General features: G+C 38.5%; 3 protein-coding genes across 8 annotated transcripts; 2 read left to right on the top strand and 1 right to left on the bottom strand.

Annotated features, from left to right (window-relative positions):
* The first annotated feature begins 6,031 nt into the window (after positions 1 to 6,031).
* LOC121755507 (protodermal factor 1-like) lies at positions 6,032 to 8,459 on the top strand. The gene is made up of 4 exons (XM_042150804.1): positions 6,032 to 6,400; positions 6,513 to 6,821; positions 6,883 to 7,582; positions 7,872 to 8,459. The coding sequence occupies exons 1-4, from the start codon at positions 6,238 to 6,240 to the stop codon at positions 8,230 to 8,232; spliced, it is 1,533 nt and encodes a 510-aa protein (XP_042006738.1). The 5' UTR covers positions 6,032 to 6,237; the 3' UTR covers positions 8,233 to 8,459.
* Positions 8,460 to 9,523: 1,064 nt separating this feature from the next.
* Positions 9,524 to 11,255, bottom strand: LOC121755508. The gene is made up of 2 exons (XM_042150805.1): positions 11,157 to 11,255; positions 9,524 to 10,909 (listed from the first exon to the last, which is right to left on the bottom strand). Exon 2 carries the CDS (start codon positions 10,905 to 10,907, stop codon positions 9,873 to 9,875), a length of 1,035 nt encoding a protein of 344 aa, XP_042006739.1. The 5' UTR covers positions 10,908 to 10,909; positions 11,157 to 11,255; the 3' UTR covers positions 9,524 to 9,872.
* Positions 11,256 to 16,019: 4,764 nt separating this feature from the next.
* Positions 16,020 to 19,369, top strand: LOC121755731 (probable galacturonosyltransferase 15). 6 transcript variants are annotated; one of them, XM_042151095.1, is made up of 6 exons: positions 16,020 to 16,408; positions 16,514 to 16,563; positions 17,280 to 17,444; positions 17,698 to 18,276; positions 18,369 to 18,671; positions 18,788 to 19,369. In XM_042151095.1, the coding sequence occupies exons 1-6, from the start codon at positions 16,213 to 16,215 to the stop codon at positions 19,070 to 19,072; spliced, it is 1,578 nt and encodes a 525-aa protein (XP_042007029.1). In that variant the 5' UTR covers positions 16,020 to 16,212; the 3' UTR covers positions 19,073 to 19,369. The 6 variants fall into 6 exon arrangements, with proteins under 6 accessions (XP_042007029.1, XP_042007030.1, XP_042007031.1 ...); XM_042151096.1 differs by having other exon boundaries at positions 16,520 to 16,563; XM_042151097.1 differs by having other exon boundaries at positions 16,254 to 16,408; positions 16,507 to 16,563; positions 17,285 to 17,444.
* The last annotated feature ends 98 nt before the right edge of the window (positions 19,370 to 19,467 follow it).

Below are 19,467 nucleotides of genomic sequence, written 5' to 3' on the forward strand. Positions count from 1 at the left end.
CTAATCATTGAACTCATAATTACAACCCCTACTCTTTATTGCAAAACTAGAGAACTAATCTTAATTACTAATCCAAAATAAGGAATTTTAAAATGAAAACACAAAGAACGTTTTAGTTTATAGCGCTTACAATTTATTTGAAATGAACTGAAACACACTTTGAATGAACCAAAACGTCTTAAAATGGCATCCGTATTTTCAACATCCATCCATTCTCATGATCTCATCCTTCCATTCTTTGATATAATTATTGAGTTTTGGTCTCTGGTTATACATTTATCACTACCTTATACACTTCATCCATCCCATAAAAATATGTGCACTTGCCATTTTCGTCTGTTCCACACAAATATGTGCATTCCATTTTTGGAAAGTTATATCAATTTAAAAATGTAAGTCTCATTATTCACTAATACTACTTTAACTATCATTCTCCTTCTCTCTCTTACTTACCATACCATTCTCCTCCCCTCTCTTACCTTACCAATTTTGTCTGAATTACAGTGTCATATTCATTGCCCATATTTTTGTTGGAGGGAAGAAGTAATTAATTTAAGAGTAATAATAACAGATATTATATGTATATTTTAAACAACGTGAGATGAATATTACAAATTTTCCAAATAAGAGAAACTTGAGACATTATTTTTTGATAGTGATGGATCGATCATGACATGATACAAATTTCAAAAGTCGTAGTATGTCTTAATTGTTTAACCATCATTATCAACTGGGAGCTAGAGAAATTTATTGAACACCTTAAACATCAGTTTCAACATCATAATTTAAACATTATTAAATTTAATTCCATTAGTGTTGGTCTGAAATAAACTAGGAGTCTAGGATCACTATCAACGCACGTGCATTTAAATAAATAAATTGTTGGAGAGAACGATATATCTTTATTCAAATTACTCAACATTATCAACTAACCCCACTTAACATGCAAATATATTTTCATAATTACTTCACTTAAAATGCAAATATATTTGTACTGTATATATAGATGTTATTCAATGATTTTGATTGACTAATAGAATTTTGGAATAATATATACAAGGACGACAACACAATGAAAGCTCACACACATTATTGTGTGGAAAATCTGAGTTTATACAAATGATGGGGTACGAACTAAACAAGCCCAACAGCAGTGACGGCCCATCAGCCCAAAGCCCAAGGAAGAGTATGAGTTCGGCATTACCAAAGAGTTCGGAGGAGTTCGGCATTACCAAAGAGTTCGGCCTCTGCCTACAGCTCGGTAAAAGCCAACCAATCAAGCTCTGCTCTCAGGTCGGCATCAAGCTCTACTCTCAGATCGGCAACCAAAGCAGTTCGGTCTCAGTATTCGACCGAACAAGGAGTTAGTGGACCCATGCAGGATTTCCACAACTTCCAATACATCCACTACCACGTGGCGTCAACTCAGGCCACGATCTTAGGCCATGACCTACACGACCTCCACGACCTAGAGTGATGATGTAAGCCACGATCTTAGTTCAATGTATAAATAGAACTTAGATCTGATAGAAAAGGGGGAGAATCTCTCTAGAGAAATAATCATATAGCAAGTCGGTGTTGTAAGCTGTAATTCGCAGATCAAGCAATACAAACCTGCCCCCATTTCTCCCCGTGGACGTAGATTTACCTCAGTAAATCGAACCACGTAAAATTCTCTGTGTCGTAATTTATTTTTACGAGCATTCATCATCATCAAAAATTCGCCGATTCATCACTGGCGCCGTCTGTGGGAAACGGAGAACCAAATTTGTGATAAAGCGAATTTTTGACCATTTTTTCAACCCAAAAAATGCATACCAGATCGCAGAGTACCCGTATTCCTGCCCGTGAGAACCAGGAGGAAGCCAATCCATCCCATAGGTCTGGAAAACAGCCTAGGGATAAATCCACCACCAGTTCTCATGGCGGAGGAACAAGCCGCTCCAAAAGCCGTCACACCGAGTCTTCCCAGCAGCCCGATTTGAACGAGGCTGTCAGGCTGTTTTTGGCTGAAAAGCAGGAGGAATTCTTAACCTTCCTGCAGAGAAGCCAAAAGCAGCCGGAGGCGAAAACGGCGGATTCTCCCTCTCCCTCCATACGAGACAGTCACTACCGCAGTAGTATCATGTCTTCCAGAAGAAAGAATCCTCGGTACCGGAATCACAGGAGAACTTCATCTCCTCCATACCGAAGAAATGTCGGGTTCGCCATGTACGGAGCATTGAGGACTCCGTTCTCGGACGATATTACCCGAACTTCCCTACCACAGAACTACCGAACTCCGTCGATAACCTATGACGGACTCGTGGATCCTCATGACTTCTTGGGACGCTATCAATATAACATGGCGAACCAGGGTCTCAACGAGGTCCACATGTGCAAGCTGTTTCCCGAGCTGCTTATCGGGAACGCAAGAAGGTGGTTCGATAGCCTCCCCCAAGGCAGCATTAGATCCTACCGAGATCTAATGGATGCTTTCCACAGGAGGTTCTTTCAGAAAGCGGAAGCCCGGATCACTTCGGCTCAGCTGCTTTCTATACGTCAAGGTCGCGACGAAAAGATCAGCGATTTTATGACGAGATTCCACAAGGAATGCCTACAAGTAGATAATCTCAATGATCTACTTGTCATTTCGGCATTCCAAAATGGAATCCTGCCCGGAGTTCTCTACAGAAAGCTCGTGGAGTGCGGTCCGCAAACAGCTCAAGAGATGTGGGACATTGCGGACAAGTTTTCTCGTGCCGATGAGGCAGACCGTCGAAAACGGTCTTTAGACAGCTCATCTAGAGAAGACAAAAAGAAGCCCGGTCATAGCGATCAGAGGCATCCTCGCCGAACACCTTCTCCACTAAAGGAGAGATAGCGGTCATCCGAGGTGATCGAAAAAGAGCAAGTGTGTTCGCAGATTGCGCTTAAAAGTGCCGAGCAATCAGTTCGGCACCATCAAGCATAGCAATCACAGCAGCCGGAATCAGAGGCCGGCGAAATGACCGAAGTCACACCGGAGCCGAACTCGATGGTGTACGGCACTAAAGCCGTGATTCGGTTGAGATCGGCATATCCAGTCCCCGAACTCAATTTCTCCTCAGAAATGAATGGTGACGGACTGAGAGCCGAACTAGATCTTGCCGAAGAAGAAGAAGAAGACATTTTTCTTACTTTTTGAAAGTGAAGAAAGTCTGAAGAAGCTCTTGAAAGCGGAAGAAAATTTCTCGAGAAAGAGAGAGTATAGAAGACGCAACAGCAAAGGTGTTCAAATGAGGAAGAAAGAGCATATTTATCAGATTCGGCGAAGATTTCAAAATCGTCGCACCGTTTCGAATCCCACCTTTTCAGGATTCAACGGCCGGATTTTACTGTCGCATTTAATGCAGTCACATGCAAGGCACGTCTCCTGACGTCAGCCTCCCCCGTACCTTTATCCAGAGTGCCGAAGTGACTCGCTTCGCCGAAGTGATTCACTTCGTCTTTCGGGGGGGGTAGTGATGGGGTACGAACTAAACAAGCCCAACAGCAGTGACGGCCCATCAGCCCAAAGCCCAAGGAAGAGTATGAGTTCGGCATTACCAAAGAGTTCGGAGGAGTTCGGCATTACCAAAGAGTTCGGCCTCTGCCTACAGCTCGGTAAAAGCCAACCAATCAAGCTCTGCTCTCAGGTCGGCATCAAGCTCTACTCTCAGATCGGCAACCAAAGCAGTTCGGTCTCAGTATTCGACCGAACAAGGAGTTAGTGGACCCATGCAGGATTTCCACAACTTCCAATACATCCACTACCACGTGGCGTCAACTCAGGCCACGATCTTAGGCCATGACCTACACGACCTCCACGACCTAGAGTGATGATGTAAGCCACGATCTTAGTTCAATGTATAAATAGAACTTAGATCTGATAGAAAAGGGGGAGAATCTCTCTAGAGAAATAATCATATAGCAAGTCGGTGTTGTAAGCTGTAATTCGCAGATCAAGCAATACAAACCTGCCCCCATTTCTCCCCGTGGACGTAGATTTACCTCAGTAAATCGAACCACGTAAAATTCTCTGTGTCGTAATTTATTTTTACGAGCATTCATCATCATCAAAAATTCGCCGATTCATCAACAAACACTATACTTCTTCAATTTACAAAACAAATTAGCAAAAAAAGAAGGCCACAAATTAATCTTTTATTAAAAGTATTACTTTAGGTGTTGGCCATCATTTATTGTGCCATATCAATTTCGTCATATTTTCACCTACTTCTCTGAAATTGCATTTACTATGAATCAAATCTAATTTTCATGTGCAACTTTTTTTGATCTGTTTTGATTTGATTTTTTTTTTCAAATTGAATTCTGAGGTCGTCGGTGCACCATGCAGTTCACTGCACCTAGTCATCCAATTTGTAGTCGGCAACGAGATCAAATTTTTATTTTGTAAAAATATTTCTAATTTAATTAAGCAAGGAAAATAGTCTACAAACTTTGATAAAATTTGGTATTTCTAAAAAATATTTAAAAATCTCCCAACCGAGTCAAATTAAATTTTAAATTTGATTCGAACTCTTTTAGATTTTCAGATTGGTTCGATTTATTTACAAAATTTTGTTTCAATCTAGATTTTTAATCTAAAAATCTAAGAAAAATATATGTACATGAATTATTATATTTATGATTGTATTTAAAAAAATTATTTTATTTCAATAATACTTCATTTAAATATATATAAAAAATATATGTACATGAATTCTAAATTTTCAAATCACATCTACCAATTTTACAATCCTTAATTTCCAATAAAATACATTATCGACTGCCATGCTATATCATTCTAACTATGTCGCCAATTGTCAGAATCAATGTTTTTACTTTGTACAGGCATGAACGATTTAAATATAATGGCAGTGTTTAGATTTAAGGAAGGATTATTCCATTCTAAATTTGGGTTTTTATAGCATATTATTTAAATTAAGACCCAATTATATTGACCATGTTAAATAATTTTCTAATTTGAATTATTTGTTTCGATTTAATTCTTAACGTTTTTCAATTTGAATTATTCATTTCGATTCTTCTCAATTGGCCTAGTAAATTACCCAACGAATATTTGACTTTATTATTATATGCATAAGAGCAATAAATGTGTAAGCATAATAATACTAATGAAATTATCCGACATAACATACATCCCAATTAGGGTCATTAATTCCTAATTACAATTTAAATTTATAGCTATGCATGGTTTATTAATTGTAATTACACTTTAATTAGAGTGTCCTAGACTCCTAGTAATGATCATGGTGTTGCATAAGAAAAACACAGGCTATCAATTACTATAAACAAAATTCTTTTAATTCTCCATATGTCTCATTTAGTAACTCATTTTCTTCTTCTTTTTTGACGTGACACTCTAAATGACATATTTTTTAAAATAGAAATATCACTTTTTCTGCTTTTCCTCATCTCTTACTTTACTTTCTCTACTTAACTTACAAAATAACACTACATAAAATCTTGCACCGAAAATAAAATGCTCCACTTAAAGTGGGACGGAAGGAGTAATTATTATTCCATATATTACTCTTATATAACTAACAATGTACCCCCAAAATTAATTAAAACTCCAATTTTTATTTAATCAATTCATTTATTTCAATTTTATTTTGTCATTTAAATAATTAACATCTTAAAAAGCCCAACAATGGTCTAGGGGTGGTCGGTATGACATACCGCACTGAAACTGTCATACCGTATATCATACCAATAATTTGGTAAAAGTAATACTATATATTTATACCTTACTAAAAATCAGTATTTTTTAAACTAGGATTAGTCCGGTATATTGTTATTTTTTTGGTAATTTTATCAACCCATAATCTAATTCAAAAAACACAACAAAGAGTAGAAAAAGAAGAAAAGAATTCGGTCGTTGTCTCCTCATTTCTTGCCTGAATTAAAGTGGGGGCTTGAAAAACAGCACGTGGCGCAAGAGAAAAGCATGTAATAAGTCAGTTAGCTGAAAAAGGTGGTTTCAATCTAAAAGAATTGGATGTGTAAAAGTCATGCAAAAATGTTGATTTGAGATAATAAAATGATGATATATTTAAATGAGAGTGTGGTTAAATGCAGAAGAAACACAACTAACCACACCTGCTTATATTTACTTCACTCTCTCTTTAAATACTCATTCCCTTCATACTCATCTTCCTCAACACCACCAACACTCTCTTCTTCCTTCTTCATCTTCTCGGCTCCACGAAAATGGAGGGGAGGACGACTAGGCGCGCCTTCCATTGGGCTGCTTTCGCTGTGCTGCTCTCGCAAAACTTGGTCGTCCGCGTCGTTTCCAAACCCGAACACTTGGATGATCAGAAGACCTACTACACCCCCGACCCCAATGCACCTACTCCTCCTCCTCCTATAGGTACAAACTTGTAACACCTCTTACTCGATTGGTAAACCAACTAACTGAATAAGTAAGTGATGTCACAATTTTAATACTATAATGAGCTAACATTTGCATTTTGTTGTGACAGTTACTCCGCCACCGTCTCAAGGAACCCCGCCTCCCAACAACTGCGGAAACAACCCCCCAAGTGGCCACCACCCTTCAACGCCTTCTGGAGGAGGGCACAACCATTCCCCTCCGCCAACGGACCCCACCCCGACTCCTACAACGCCTACCACCCCCGACCCCAATGCACAACCTCCGCCTACCACTTACTGTGGCAACCCCCCAAGCGGAACCGGTCCACCATTTGATCCCCACCCAACTCCCACAACGCCTTACCCGACTCCCTCCACGCCTTACACCCCGGACCCCAATGCACAACCTCCTCCTGCAGGTACATTCTCTCTCTCTCTCTCTCTCTCTCATGAGCTAACATTTGCATTTTCTTGTCACAGTTAGTCCCCCACACAGCTCGCCACCTGCTTACTGTGGCAGCCCCCCAAGCGGAGGCGGCCACCACACTCCCCCCCCTTCCGGAGGAGGAGGATACTACCATTCCCCTCCACCAACAACGCCTTACACCCCGACCCCCTCCACTCCAACCCCCACCACACCTTACACCCCGACTCCCACAACGCCCACCACTCCAACCTATGGGACACCACCGAGCACTCCGATCGACCCAGGGACCCCTACCACACCCTACACTCCGACACCAACATATGGGACACCACCTAGCACTCCAATTGACCCGGGGACTCCTACCACACCCTACACTCCGACGCCAACATATGGGACGCCACCGAGCATTGGGACCCCTACCACACCCTACACTCCGACGCCAACCTATGGGACGCCACCGAGCACTCCGATCGACCCAGGGACCCCTACCACACCCTACACTCCGACACCAACATATGGGACACCACCTAGCACTCCAATTGACCCGGGTACTCCTACCACACCCTACACTCCGACGCCAACATATGGGATGCCACCGAGCATTGGGACCCCTACCACACCCTACACTCCGACGCCAACCTATGGGACGCCACCAAGCACTCCGATCGACCCAGGGACGCCGACCACACCGGGCATCACGGTGCCATCGCCTCCATTCTCGTTTGATCCCAACTCCCCACCTTTCACCTGCAAGTAAGTACCATGGTTCAAATGAAAGCACTACATTACCAAATGTTACTCCTTCCGTCCACCGTTAATCGTACCATTTGGGATCGCCATGGACTTTAATCATGAAAACCGCTAGCGGAATGCATGTCCCAATTTTACATAATAATTTAATAATGAAATGTGAGTGAATTGAGTTAGTAAAATGTGAGATGTAATCATTAAAAATAGTAAAAGTGGAATGTAACGAAAGAAATCCCGAAACGGAGGGAGTATATTATATCACTCACTGTTTTGCACTTTGCCTATATTCCAGCTACTGGAGGAATCACCCCCAGCTAATATGGGGCTTATTCGGCTGGCTCGGAACCGTGGGAAGTGCGTTCGGAGGCGGTACTGGTACCGGTACAGGTATAGGTATCGGCACCGGTACCCCACCAATCACGGGGGCAAACATGAACTTACTCGAGGCTCTTTCCAACACTCGCACAGACGGCTTCGGAGCACTCTACAGGGAAGGCACAGCTGCTCTGCTCAACTCCATGGCCAACACAAGGTTCCCGTACACTACCAACCAGGTCAGAGATAGTTTCGTTCGAGGACTGAGCTCGAACAAGGCTGCGGGAGCTCAGGCGAAGCTCTTCAAGATGGCTAATGAGGGTAGAATGAGTCCCTGAGCTTGTAAAAGGAAACAAAAACACCATAGTGTTGTTTATGGTAATACTCGATGTGTGTGTGTGTGCTACTTTCACTTGTTTGAGGTGTAATATTATGTTTATTAGTACTTTATTTTTACTGTAATATTAGAAAGTTAATGTGGTGGAGCTATTTCCTAAACTTGCTATATCAGAATGGCAAAGATACAGAGGAACAGAATAGCATAATCCATTATTATTTTTACTGATGGACCATTTCTTGTTTGGTATGTGATTTTATGCAGTGTTGTTTTGTGAGTTAAGTGAAGAGAGAACTAAGTAGAGAAAGTGATGTTTCCATTTTAGGAATCGTATCACTTTAAGTGGGACGTTCCAAAAAGGAAAAACGAGTCACTTAAATGGGAATGAGGGATTCATTAGCTAGGCAAAAAAGAAGGATTCTAAACAACATCCTATTTCTTTAGTATAAGTAAAACATAGGATTCCTGCCAGAGAACTATGGTCATGTACAGACAGATTCAATAAATAGGGAACACGTACACTTTGATGCATTAAACCAGGCAATGACAGCGCCACGTGATGCTACAAGATCTATCTTAATGTCGATAAACAGATGAGTCCATCCTATAGTTATGTCATAGTAGTATTTACTATTCACCTGTGATAATGAACTATTATGCAAGTGGTGAATCCAGCTCTAAATGTTATGCCTAAGAACTTAAAAATAAATCCAGGCTATATAGTTTAGCTCATGATTCAGTCAACAGCATCAATAATGCAACATCACCTGATTCGGAACGGGATGATGCTGGTTCAACTACTTGACATGTTGGTCCTGCAAAATAAAACCTCGTGGAAACTAACAGTTTAAAGAGAATTTTGGGTTTTCAAGCAATATGAAGCAGTTTCTTCTAAAGTATACCTTTTTCCATGAACTCGGGGATGAAAAAAGTGATGGAGTTAAGAGCCAAAAGTGTGACAGAAGATTATGCAATGTATTGAACAAGGAACTCGGTCCGGGAATGAGATCTTCCCATCCATTTATGTGTTACATGGAGCATATCAGAAAGTTATTTGCCAACTCTTATAGCAGTAAAAAAACCCATAAAGCTTCAATCTTTAAGAGTTTACCATCAACACAACAAAACAATGCTAATCAATGACTCGGGAAATTTCTGGTAAGCCTTCTGCTAAAGAAAGAAATAGCTGTGGCCCCTCAGATATATTTAGAAATCCCATTGTGAAGAAACCACAATGTATGCATAAGCTCAAACGAGTAAAGTAGGTATCGTAGACAACTGCAGCAAACAACTCATTTGGTAATAGCTTTAAATCATTTCAAATAGATGGTGGTCAGCAAATTATGTGCTAATTGGCCAACAATACAATGTGGTTTTTGACAAGTTAGTTGTAAAGATCTCTATGCATAATTCAAGAAACAAGAAAACTCCGCCGTATCCGGTAAAACGAGAAAACTGTCCTTGACAGCAGATAATTGCAATCTGCACAGCTTCATACTAAACTGTGTAGAGCTTTGGCTTTCACAACTCACCCAAATTGGCAGACTGATCAAATCTGCTAGATTTATGCATTATTCTCCCAAGCTGTAATCACATTTGTGGAAAGAGGAATCGGAGACTGGTAATAAGGTTAACCGCTCGTCATCTCTTATGAGATTCAAACCAGTCAAGGATTTCCTGAGATTGCAAGCTAGTCATTTCATGATAAGCAAATGCAAGATTCATTTCCTCCTGAATATGATTGACCAATGACTTCTTCGGGAGAATAATATTCCTCTCCTCGATGGCTGTTTTCCACGGTATCACACGCCCATCATCCCTCATGTAACCGTTCCCGTCAATAAAGCCCTTATCCTGAAAAACATCGAACAGCTTCACTGACAAGTTCAGACTGAGACCCGGAATCCTATAGGCAAAAAACCGAGGTGTCAAAGGGAACTCCATACATCTAACTTCTGCAACATCGATACCCTTGTCCCTCATCACCACTAGATACTTCTCTATCTTCCCGTTTCGTTTTTCATCTTTAGGCATGTGGACAAAGAGCGTAGCCGGGTAGTTCTTCCTTATATCCAAATTACTAAACACCCCTTCAGCGATCATCAACGCGATAGCCCTAAACTGGAACTCTGCAGCGAGAGCAGAGACGAAGTATCCACCAGACGAGGCTCCCATTGCATAGATTGGCAGCTTGTCCATCTTTTTCTCAGAAATCCACCACCAGATCATACTTTTAACGACACCCCGTTCCTCCCCTAGCGACCAGCATACACCTTTACTCGATATGGCAAATACAGCAAAATTTCTAGCCAAAGCATGTAGCACAATGAGCCTCTCTTCAGGTAAACCAACGCAATCCGGACACTTGGGAGACCTATCCCAAAAGTTAGCTGCTCGGCCACTACAGCCATGAGCCAAGAAGAGAACAGCCTGGGGTGAATCAGGAATCTGCCAGATCAAATCAGTCCCATTCCTCAATTCAACGGTTGGATCCAATCGAACCAACGAGTCGAAGCTACTCCATTTTTGGCTACTGAGGTCAGGCATCAAAGTGGACTTACTATCACCATTCTTTCCAAAGAAAAGCACCAATGCAACTATTACTAAAATCAGCAATGCAAAGAAAACTGGAGACTCAATCTTTTTGGTTACCCTTCTGTTTCCACGCCCAAACATAGCTGCAAAAAAACATAAAATGCACCATTTTTTCACATCAAACATGAAAAGAAAGTAAAACAAGCGAAACCCACAAAGAGCCATTTCAACATCATAACACCAAAACTAAAATCGAAATTGGAAATTGCAAAAAGGTCAAATCTTTGGGCGATCGAAATAGAACTGAAACGAAATCAAATTAGATGAGTAGAACTAAGTTTGTAACCGCAATTACCTAGAAGCATCGAGAGATTTGAAAAGGGGGAGAACCTTGGATATCGGAATTCGGAATCAAGAATTCTTGATAGATATTTTCTTCTCTGATTTCGGCTACAACGGTGGAAACCTTGTCAACATCTACCTTGATTCCGGCTCAAATGTGAATCTTTATTACTCCTTTTAATTTAAAATGTATGAATACATAAATCGCACGTGTTCTATTCTTATTGGCCAATAATCATCTGTCAACTCTGGCCAAACGAGACAATTTCATGGAAATAAAATCTAAACTAAATATAATTAGTGAAGTAATCGTTATAAATCTTGACGATTTTGATAGTATATAAAATTTCCATTTTTCACATTTTTACCCTTTTATTGTTCCACATTCTCCCCTGATTACAAATTTACAAATCGAAATTATTTCCCGTTTGATAAAAATATGATCTTGGAATGTGGGACAATTTCTTTAATTGATGAACTTAATCTTTTCAATGATTCGAAGTAGCTGATTTTCAGGGAAACTAGTCGAACTCCGATGATTTTTCTATGTTTTAAACATATATGAGTGATGTTTCTTTTTTTTATCTTTCTCCTAGAACTTGTGAAATCTTGCATGGCGTCAAAAGCTTTAAGATTTTTCTTTTTGTGATTTGAAGCTTATGATTTTTTTTTTGTTGAGTCTCTGACCTAGCTTATGTTATTGGGGAGTTGTAATGCTGTATGTATGGTTTTATTTATCCATTTATTAAATTCTTATTTCATAATAAAATTGCTAGGAAGCTAGTGATGATTTGATTTTAGTTTCAATTCCCAAAAAAATTGAATCTTGAGTTAGGGTTCTTGTTCCATTTGCTCACTTTGAATCTTCGGTGTTGCTTTAAATTTCTGTAAAAACTGATGATTTTCTTTTGCTGGTGATCACATTTCTTGCCCTTTGTCTGCTTCTTTTACTGAATCAAGTTATTGTTATTCTAGAGATCGAGGGCGCTTTCATTATCTTGATTCAATATGGAAAAATATAGACCTATATATAAGAACATCTTGATTACTAGATTACTGCTCGACTTGAGGAACCTCGAACTAGCGATTTTCGCCTTAAACCAGACCACAATCAGAGTATACCGGTTTTGGTTCTAGTTCTGGTTCAGTCCATGATAGGCCATTACGGTTTTCAAAAACTCGAACTGATAGCCTATTTCCATACCAAATAGGCGGGTCTAGTTTAACCATGCATCGCTATTACATGTGGGCTAAACACATCCTTGTCGACTTGAGGCGACTTAATACTCCTACCATCCATGAAATACTAATATCTTATTTTTCCATCTCAGGACCGAAATCACAACAATTTTAATTTTTCATTTTGGGTAAGTGAATCTCAATTCAAATAAATCTTTATACTCACATTATTCTCCGATTACTTGTCTCATTTGCCTTTTACTAATTTTGGTAAATCGACACACATTTCACTAACTTATTTCATTCATATTTTATTACTAAAACTAATGAAGTATATAAAAAAAGTACTCACTTCACTAATTATTTCCATTCATTTTCTTTTACATTTTAAAAACTGAAGCCTTGTCAAAATTAGATATGTAATCGCGGAAAAAGGGGATAATATTTTAAAATATTATACTATAATTTTTTTGTTATCAACTTTTCTTTCACATTTCATAAAAATCATATAAAGAGTTTAAAGTGAGTCTTTTTAATCGTGAATCGGGAGAGTATTATATTAGAATTTGGCACATCATATCTTCAAAAAGACTTTTAAAGAGGTGATTATGCGACTAGTACATTGAAAACCAAGTTATGATCATAAATAGAGCTTCAACAATACATGTGCTATTAAAACACAAACAAAAATTTGATGGATTGATATTATAAGTGTAAAGTGTGTGATGCTTTGCAACTCAAACAATAATGTATATTTGCATTTCCTACACGTAGCACCAATGATTGCAAATCAATAAAGATTATCATTATAGATTGCCCAAGTAGCATGTGTTTCCTCTGTTTAAATTAAAGTAGGCAAAAACTAAGAAAAATGTGTATTTGCTCCCCACAGTTTATTAGAGCATCCGCACCTGCAGATGTCCCGACGGACTTCCCAAAAACACCTCCTGCCACATTATAAGGACCTCCTACTGCACTGCCACGTCATAAGGACATCTCACTGCACAATGGCGGACATCCAAAAAAAAATCAAAATCGGGACATCCGCCGTGGCACCGCAATGGCGGACGTCACGACGGACGTCCCAGAAAGCCGCGGATGTACGGTGTCCGCAGCCGACGTCCGCGTCCGCCCCTCCCTCGCCTAATGGCGTACGTCCCGCGCGGATGTCCGGCACGCCGATCCGCCGGGACATCCTCCATTGTGGATGCTCTTATCATTTATTTTCATTGATGTACTAGTATATTATAGATAGCTTATTTGTCACATATTAAGAAAAAGGTGCATTTGCTCCCCACAATTTATTAATCATTTATTTCATCGATGTACTAGTATATTATAGATAGCTTGTTTGTTGAGTAGTACATATTAAGAGAAATGTGCATTTGCTCCCCACAATTTATTAATCATTTATATTCATCGATGTACTAGTATATATTATAACTAGATAGCTTGTTTGTTACATATTATAGCTATATTAATTTATATACAATATAGTATTTGATAATGACATACGTCATACGTCGAAGGCTTGCAATATAAATGAAATATGACATTTGAATAGTACTTATGATAAGATGTGTTTCCATATGATAAGAATTTGTGACTTTGTTGTCCAGCATGGTTGAATTTTCCTCCATCTTTTTTCAATAATACATCCACCGTCAACAAAATAAAAAAAAATCAACAAATAGCATTCACATAAATTAAAGAGTAAATTATTGGAAAAATTATGAATTTTAATCAAATTCTGGTATGTCCCATGAAAAACAGTCTTACAAGCAAACTTTGAATTTTATGTTATAGTGACAATTTTTCTTAGTATAGGAGTAGTTTATTATAAATCGTTTTTCACATAAGTGGCCTATGTCGAGTTACATGGCCGGTCTATTTGGTCTTCATAATTAGGAACAACAATATTGCAGTGTTTAAGTAGCATTGGTGTATATATACCTAATTTTAAGTACTGCTATTATTTGATAATATAATAATAAGTAAATGTTTGGTCTAATGTGAACATTGAATATTGAGTTTATAAGTGAAATCATATCTATTGAGAACTGTTGGCTGTATTGGGCTGTTAAATGCTGGACTATTATTTGAGCCTGGAAATTAAATGGCCCAGATGACGGTGGGCTTGTGACTTGCCCTAGCCCACTTCCCAGGTGATATACACCCCTCTCCTCACTCTTACCGTCTCTTGATTCTTATTCTCTCTCTCTGCTCTCTGTGTGTGTCGATTGTGATTCCCTCTCCTCTCTCATCTTTGTGATGATCTCCAGTTGGTTTCCACGGTGATCTTTCATGGTTTTAGAGTGATTGATCTTATGTGAGTGATGGTGAAGGCAACTGCTTCGTTTGCCTGAGTTCTGGAGAAACTAGGGTTTCTTATCTTGAGAGTTTTCTGTGAGGTTTGTTCGGTGAGAGGTTAGATCCAGTGTTGAGAAGTGTTTTGGGGTTGGTTTCCGGTGTGTGAGGTGATTCACTTGAGGAACCTTCGGTGCTCCCTTGGATCTTGGTTCTGGAAGAATAGATATGTCCTATTGGCGGGTGGCTGAGCCATATTTGTGATCTATTGTGTTTCCAGTTGCTTCTTCTCTATTTCTTTGATCATACTGCACTTGATCTGAGAGGATCCTACCTATTGTACTAACTAGGGTCTTGAAGTGTGCAGGTTCTCGGAGGCTCAGAAGAGCATCCGGTCAAGGAGTGTGCGGTCCGAGTTAGTTAGCTATAATCTGTTGTACTAACTAGTTCATTTGTATAAAATCAGTTGCGTGGGTGATAGTTTGACTGAGCTATCTTGTACAAGAAAAAAGAGGTCTCTGTAATTAGTGAATCCGGATAAGTCTGATCCCTACAAGAACAATGTATAAACTTTACGTTATTTTGTGATTTTTTTAATAGTTTATCTATTGATCTTGTAGATTAATATGGAGTAATAGTAACGTAGCAATGATAAACAAATTTACAAATAATGTTAGGCTATATACATATTTCTTTTACTTCAAGAGATACTTAATTGATAGAGACACACGAATTTATTTTTTTATATGCCATTCATTTCAATTTTGTCAGATAAATGAAAAAAATGACTGTAGATTTCCATGAACACAAAAAAAATAGTACTCGATTCTGTCAGATAAATGAAAAAAAATAGTACTATATCCATAAGGGAATAAAAAAAAAGAATAAGAGAAAATGAAAGGGATTGTTCTCGATTACTATTAAATATTGGTAGTTGAGGCGATTAATTACGACTTGCCTTCATATATTTGACTAAATTTAAATGCAATGCAAGGGATATTCACCTTTAATCACTATATTAATGGCTTCAGTCATTTAAGGTTTGAGTTATTAGAATACGGTAAATTGATGTAAAAATCATAATTCTGATTTATTAAAAAAAAATTGGAATTTTTTTTCATAAGCATCCTATATCTATTTTTTTTTTGTAAAATTATAGACACATGAAATCACATGTATATTAAATCACTTTGTCTATTCATATAAAACAACATTGTTTGATTTAAAAGTTCAATAACTTAAATTAAATTAACTTGTTAATAATTTATTTTTAAAAATAATAGTAGTGTATTAAAATCTCAAATTTTTAGGATATTTAAGTAAGTTAGGTAAATAAAATTAATTTAGTTGATAAAGACGTTTCACTCTTCAATAACTCTATATATTAGTAATATAATGCACACTTATTTATTAGCATATGCTTATTGTGAAGCATATTCATGAACTTCAATGCAGAGCTCCATTGAAGCAGCAACTAACTCACCGATTGCTTCCGCAAATGCAATTTTCGTTTCGATTTCGCAATAAATCCTAACCTCAGATAAATTATTGAAGCTCAGCTGATCTCTGTGATGCAATTGTTTATCGAGAAGAAGAAGCGGCAATCGGAGATCGCGCTATGAAGCTCTACATATCGGCGACCGGGATTAAGAGATTGGCTGCGTCCGGAGGCGTTTTCCGGCGGATGAAGTCGAGTAAACGCCGATTGTCTCCCCGGACGATTAGGTTGCTCGCCGGCCTACTTTTGCCCTTCCTTTTTGTTAGGTCTGCTCTTCTGGTCCTCGAATCCGCCGCCCTATGCTCTTCTCCTATCGGTAATCTCTCTCTCTCTCCCCCTCACACACACACCTAATTCGATTTATGCAGATTTGCAATTTTGTGGTTTGTGGGGGTAAAATTGTAAATTCGGTAGTGTGAAGCTTCAGGTTGTCTCACATGGCGGTTTTTTGGCGGGAGTGACGCTGCCTGGGTAAGTTTCTGTTGATAAATAAATAAGTAATTAATTAATTTGTCTTCTGTTTGTGGTTTTATTATTGTTACTTGATTCCAAATCCATTTTCAATGAATTGAGTTCCTATATTTATCAAAAATAGTGAAATACTAAATGTTTACTATTGGTTGATTTACAGCTGACATGAATGACCAAGACCATTATATTGTCTCTGTATTTATTACTATTGTACCTGAATGACTGAATTGAGCTACTTGATTTAAAATCCATTTTCTATAATATTTTAACTGAATAAATGAATTTTTTTTAGTCAAAAGTGAAATAAAAGTTAGACTTGCTTTTTCGTGGGTGATTTACAGCTGACATGAGTGACCAGACCAATATTTTGTCTCTGCCTTGTATATCAACAGCCCAACTTATTGTGAACATTTAATGGAGGAAATTTTATAATCTGTCCCCATTGAGAAAACCGAACAAACAAGAGTAGGAAAAACGTTTATTTTGAATAGTCAACAAATTTTTTGACTATAATTATTGTTTGTGTTTTGAGTGATTGAATAAGCAGTAACTAGACTGTCGGCAACTATTTTCATTCATCAACACAAGACATGCTGTACTGTCACAGACCACTTGATTTTGATGTAAACTTTTACTAGTAATAACTAATGATATATGAAAATTATATGATTTTGTTCCTATGCTTACAATTATCTTCTCTAATAATGCCAAAAAAGCTCAGAGAAGAGCTGGTGAGGGCCTTGCTGGAGTCCACTGATGGTGGTGGAGTTGGCACAGTTGATGGTTCAAATTCTGAACCGGTTTCATTCAAGGATCTTGTAAAGGACATGTCTTTAAACAGACAGGACTTAAAAGCCTTCGCTTTCAAGACCAAGGCCATGGTAATTTACCTTAATAATCTTGACATTTCTTTAATTTACTCTGTAGTTCTTGAGTGTTTGCTGAGATTTATTGCTTGCTAGACATGAAAATGGATACTAGAACATTAATTCTTTATCCTATCATATATTGCAAAGATGGACAGACTTGAATATTAGTAATTCTTTAGTATTATAAAGTTGAATAAGTCAGTGGCATTATTTCATCTATATTCTGAATGATGGATTTGAGAATTAGTTCTTTATCCTATTGCAGATTGCGAAGATGGAACACATTGTAAGAACAGCTCAATGGCATGAATCTATGTACTGGCATTTAGCTGCTCATAGTGTGCCCAAGGGCCTCCATTGTCTTTCACTTGAAATGGCTGAGGAGTATGCTGTCAACACTGCAGCGCGATCTCAATTTCCTTTGCCTCAATACATTCATCGCCTCACAGACCCTTCGTTTCATCATGTTGTTCTTTTAACTGACAACATCCTCGCTGCCTCTGTTGTTATTTCCTCTACTCTCAAAACATCAAGCAATGCCGATAAACTGGTCTTCCATGTGGTGACTGATAAGAAGACATACACTTCAATGCATGCATGGTTTTCAGTAAACACGGTCGATTCTGCTGTTGTTGAAGTCAAGGGCTTGCATCAATACGAGTGGCCTCATGAGGTGAATGTAGCTGTTAAGGAGATGCTAGAAATTCATCACCAGATCTCGAATCACAATTTCCGAAGCCTGAAGGAGGATCTCGAATATGGGAATGGAAATCATCACAAGCTGGATGTCTTAAGTCCCAGCTCCGTCTCCCTCTTAAATCACCTCTGTATTTATCTACCCGAGGTAGTTTTTCGACTGAATTACTGTTAGTGAGTATAGTCTTCAGCCTAATGATGAATGGAGGTCCATTTTCTCATATTTATTGATCTTTACAGTTGTTTCCTGATTTGAATAAAGTTGTGTTCCTGGACCATGATGTCGTAGTACAACGTGACATATCGTCCCTATGGGACTTGAATCTCAACCAGAAAGCTGTGGCTGCAGTTGTTGATTCATGGTGTGGAACGGACTGTTGTCCGGGAAGAAAGTACAATGATTATTTCAATTTTACGAATCCAATCATATCGTCTCTCTTTGACAAAAATCGATGCGGATGGCTTTATGGGGTAAATGTTTTTGATCTACAAAGATGGAGGAATAGCAATATCACTGCAGTGTATCATCAATGGCTTAAACTTGTAAGTATGCTTCAGTTTATGCTTAGGTCCTATTTTGTTGGTGTTAATGTTACTAGAAAATACAGACGTTGATTACTTAGAAAATCTCCAGTAATATGATTTTCTTTGTTACGCAGAGCCTCAATTCTGGTTTTGAACTATGGCATCCGGGAGTACTTCCACCCGCCTTACTTGCCTTTGAAAATCATGTGCACGCTATTGATCCTTCATGGCACATAGCTGGTTTAGGGCACCGGTACCCACAACTAGACGAGCACATGCTGGAAACTGCAGCTGTTGTGCATTTTAGTGGACCGGCAAAGCCATGGCTCGAAATCGGGTCATCAGAGGTAAGAGATCTGTGGACTAGGCACATAAATTCATCGAATCATCATATTAGAAAATGTGGAATAGCGAGCTGAGAGGGTCGCTACTTATAGGAGTTGTCTGAGGCGGAGGGAAGAAGGTCGAGCCTTCAGTCTCTTTTCAGGCATTGCTCCTCTGTTGATAATAACACATATATACGTATATATATGAGACGCTAGCCGAGAAATACCTCTATATATATGTGTGTGTATAGCCTTGATATCTAACCTACACAGCATGAGTAGGGGTGTAGAATATGTTAATGCAACCATATTATTATTTTGTAGCTTCATCTACGCACAATATCAATATTGTTACTCTTCTATTTGAAGTCCTGCTTTTATATTTTTGCATTTTTTGTTGCTAATCATATTGTTAGTTCATATATATTAGCCCAGAAACATAAGATATGATAACACATTGTAATTGGACATTATATATACATACTTGT

The sequence above is a fragment of the Salvia splendens genome, chromosome 11 (assembly GCF_004379255.2).
Source record: "Salvia splendens isolate huo1 chromosome 11, SspV2, whole genome shotgun sequence".
NCBI classification, from domain to species: domain Eukaryota; kingdom Viridiplantae; phylum Streptophyta; class Magnoliopsida; order Lamiales; family Lamiaceae; genus Salvia; species Salvia splendens.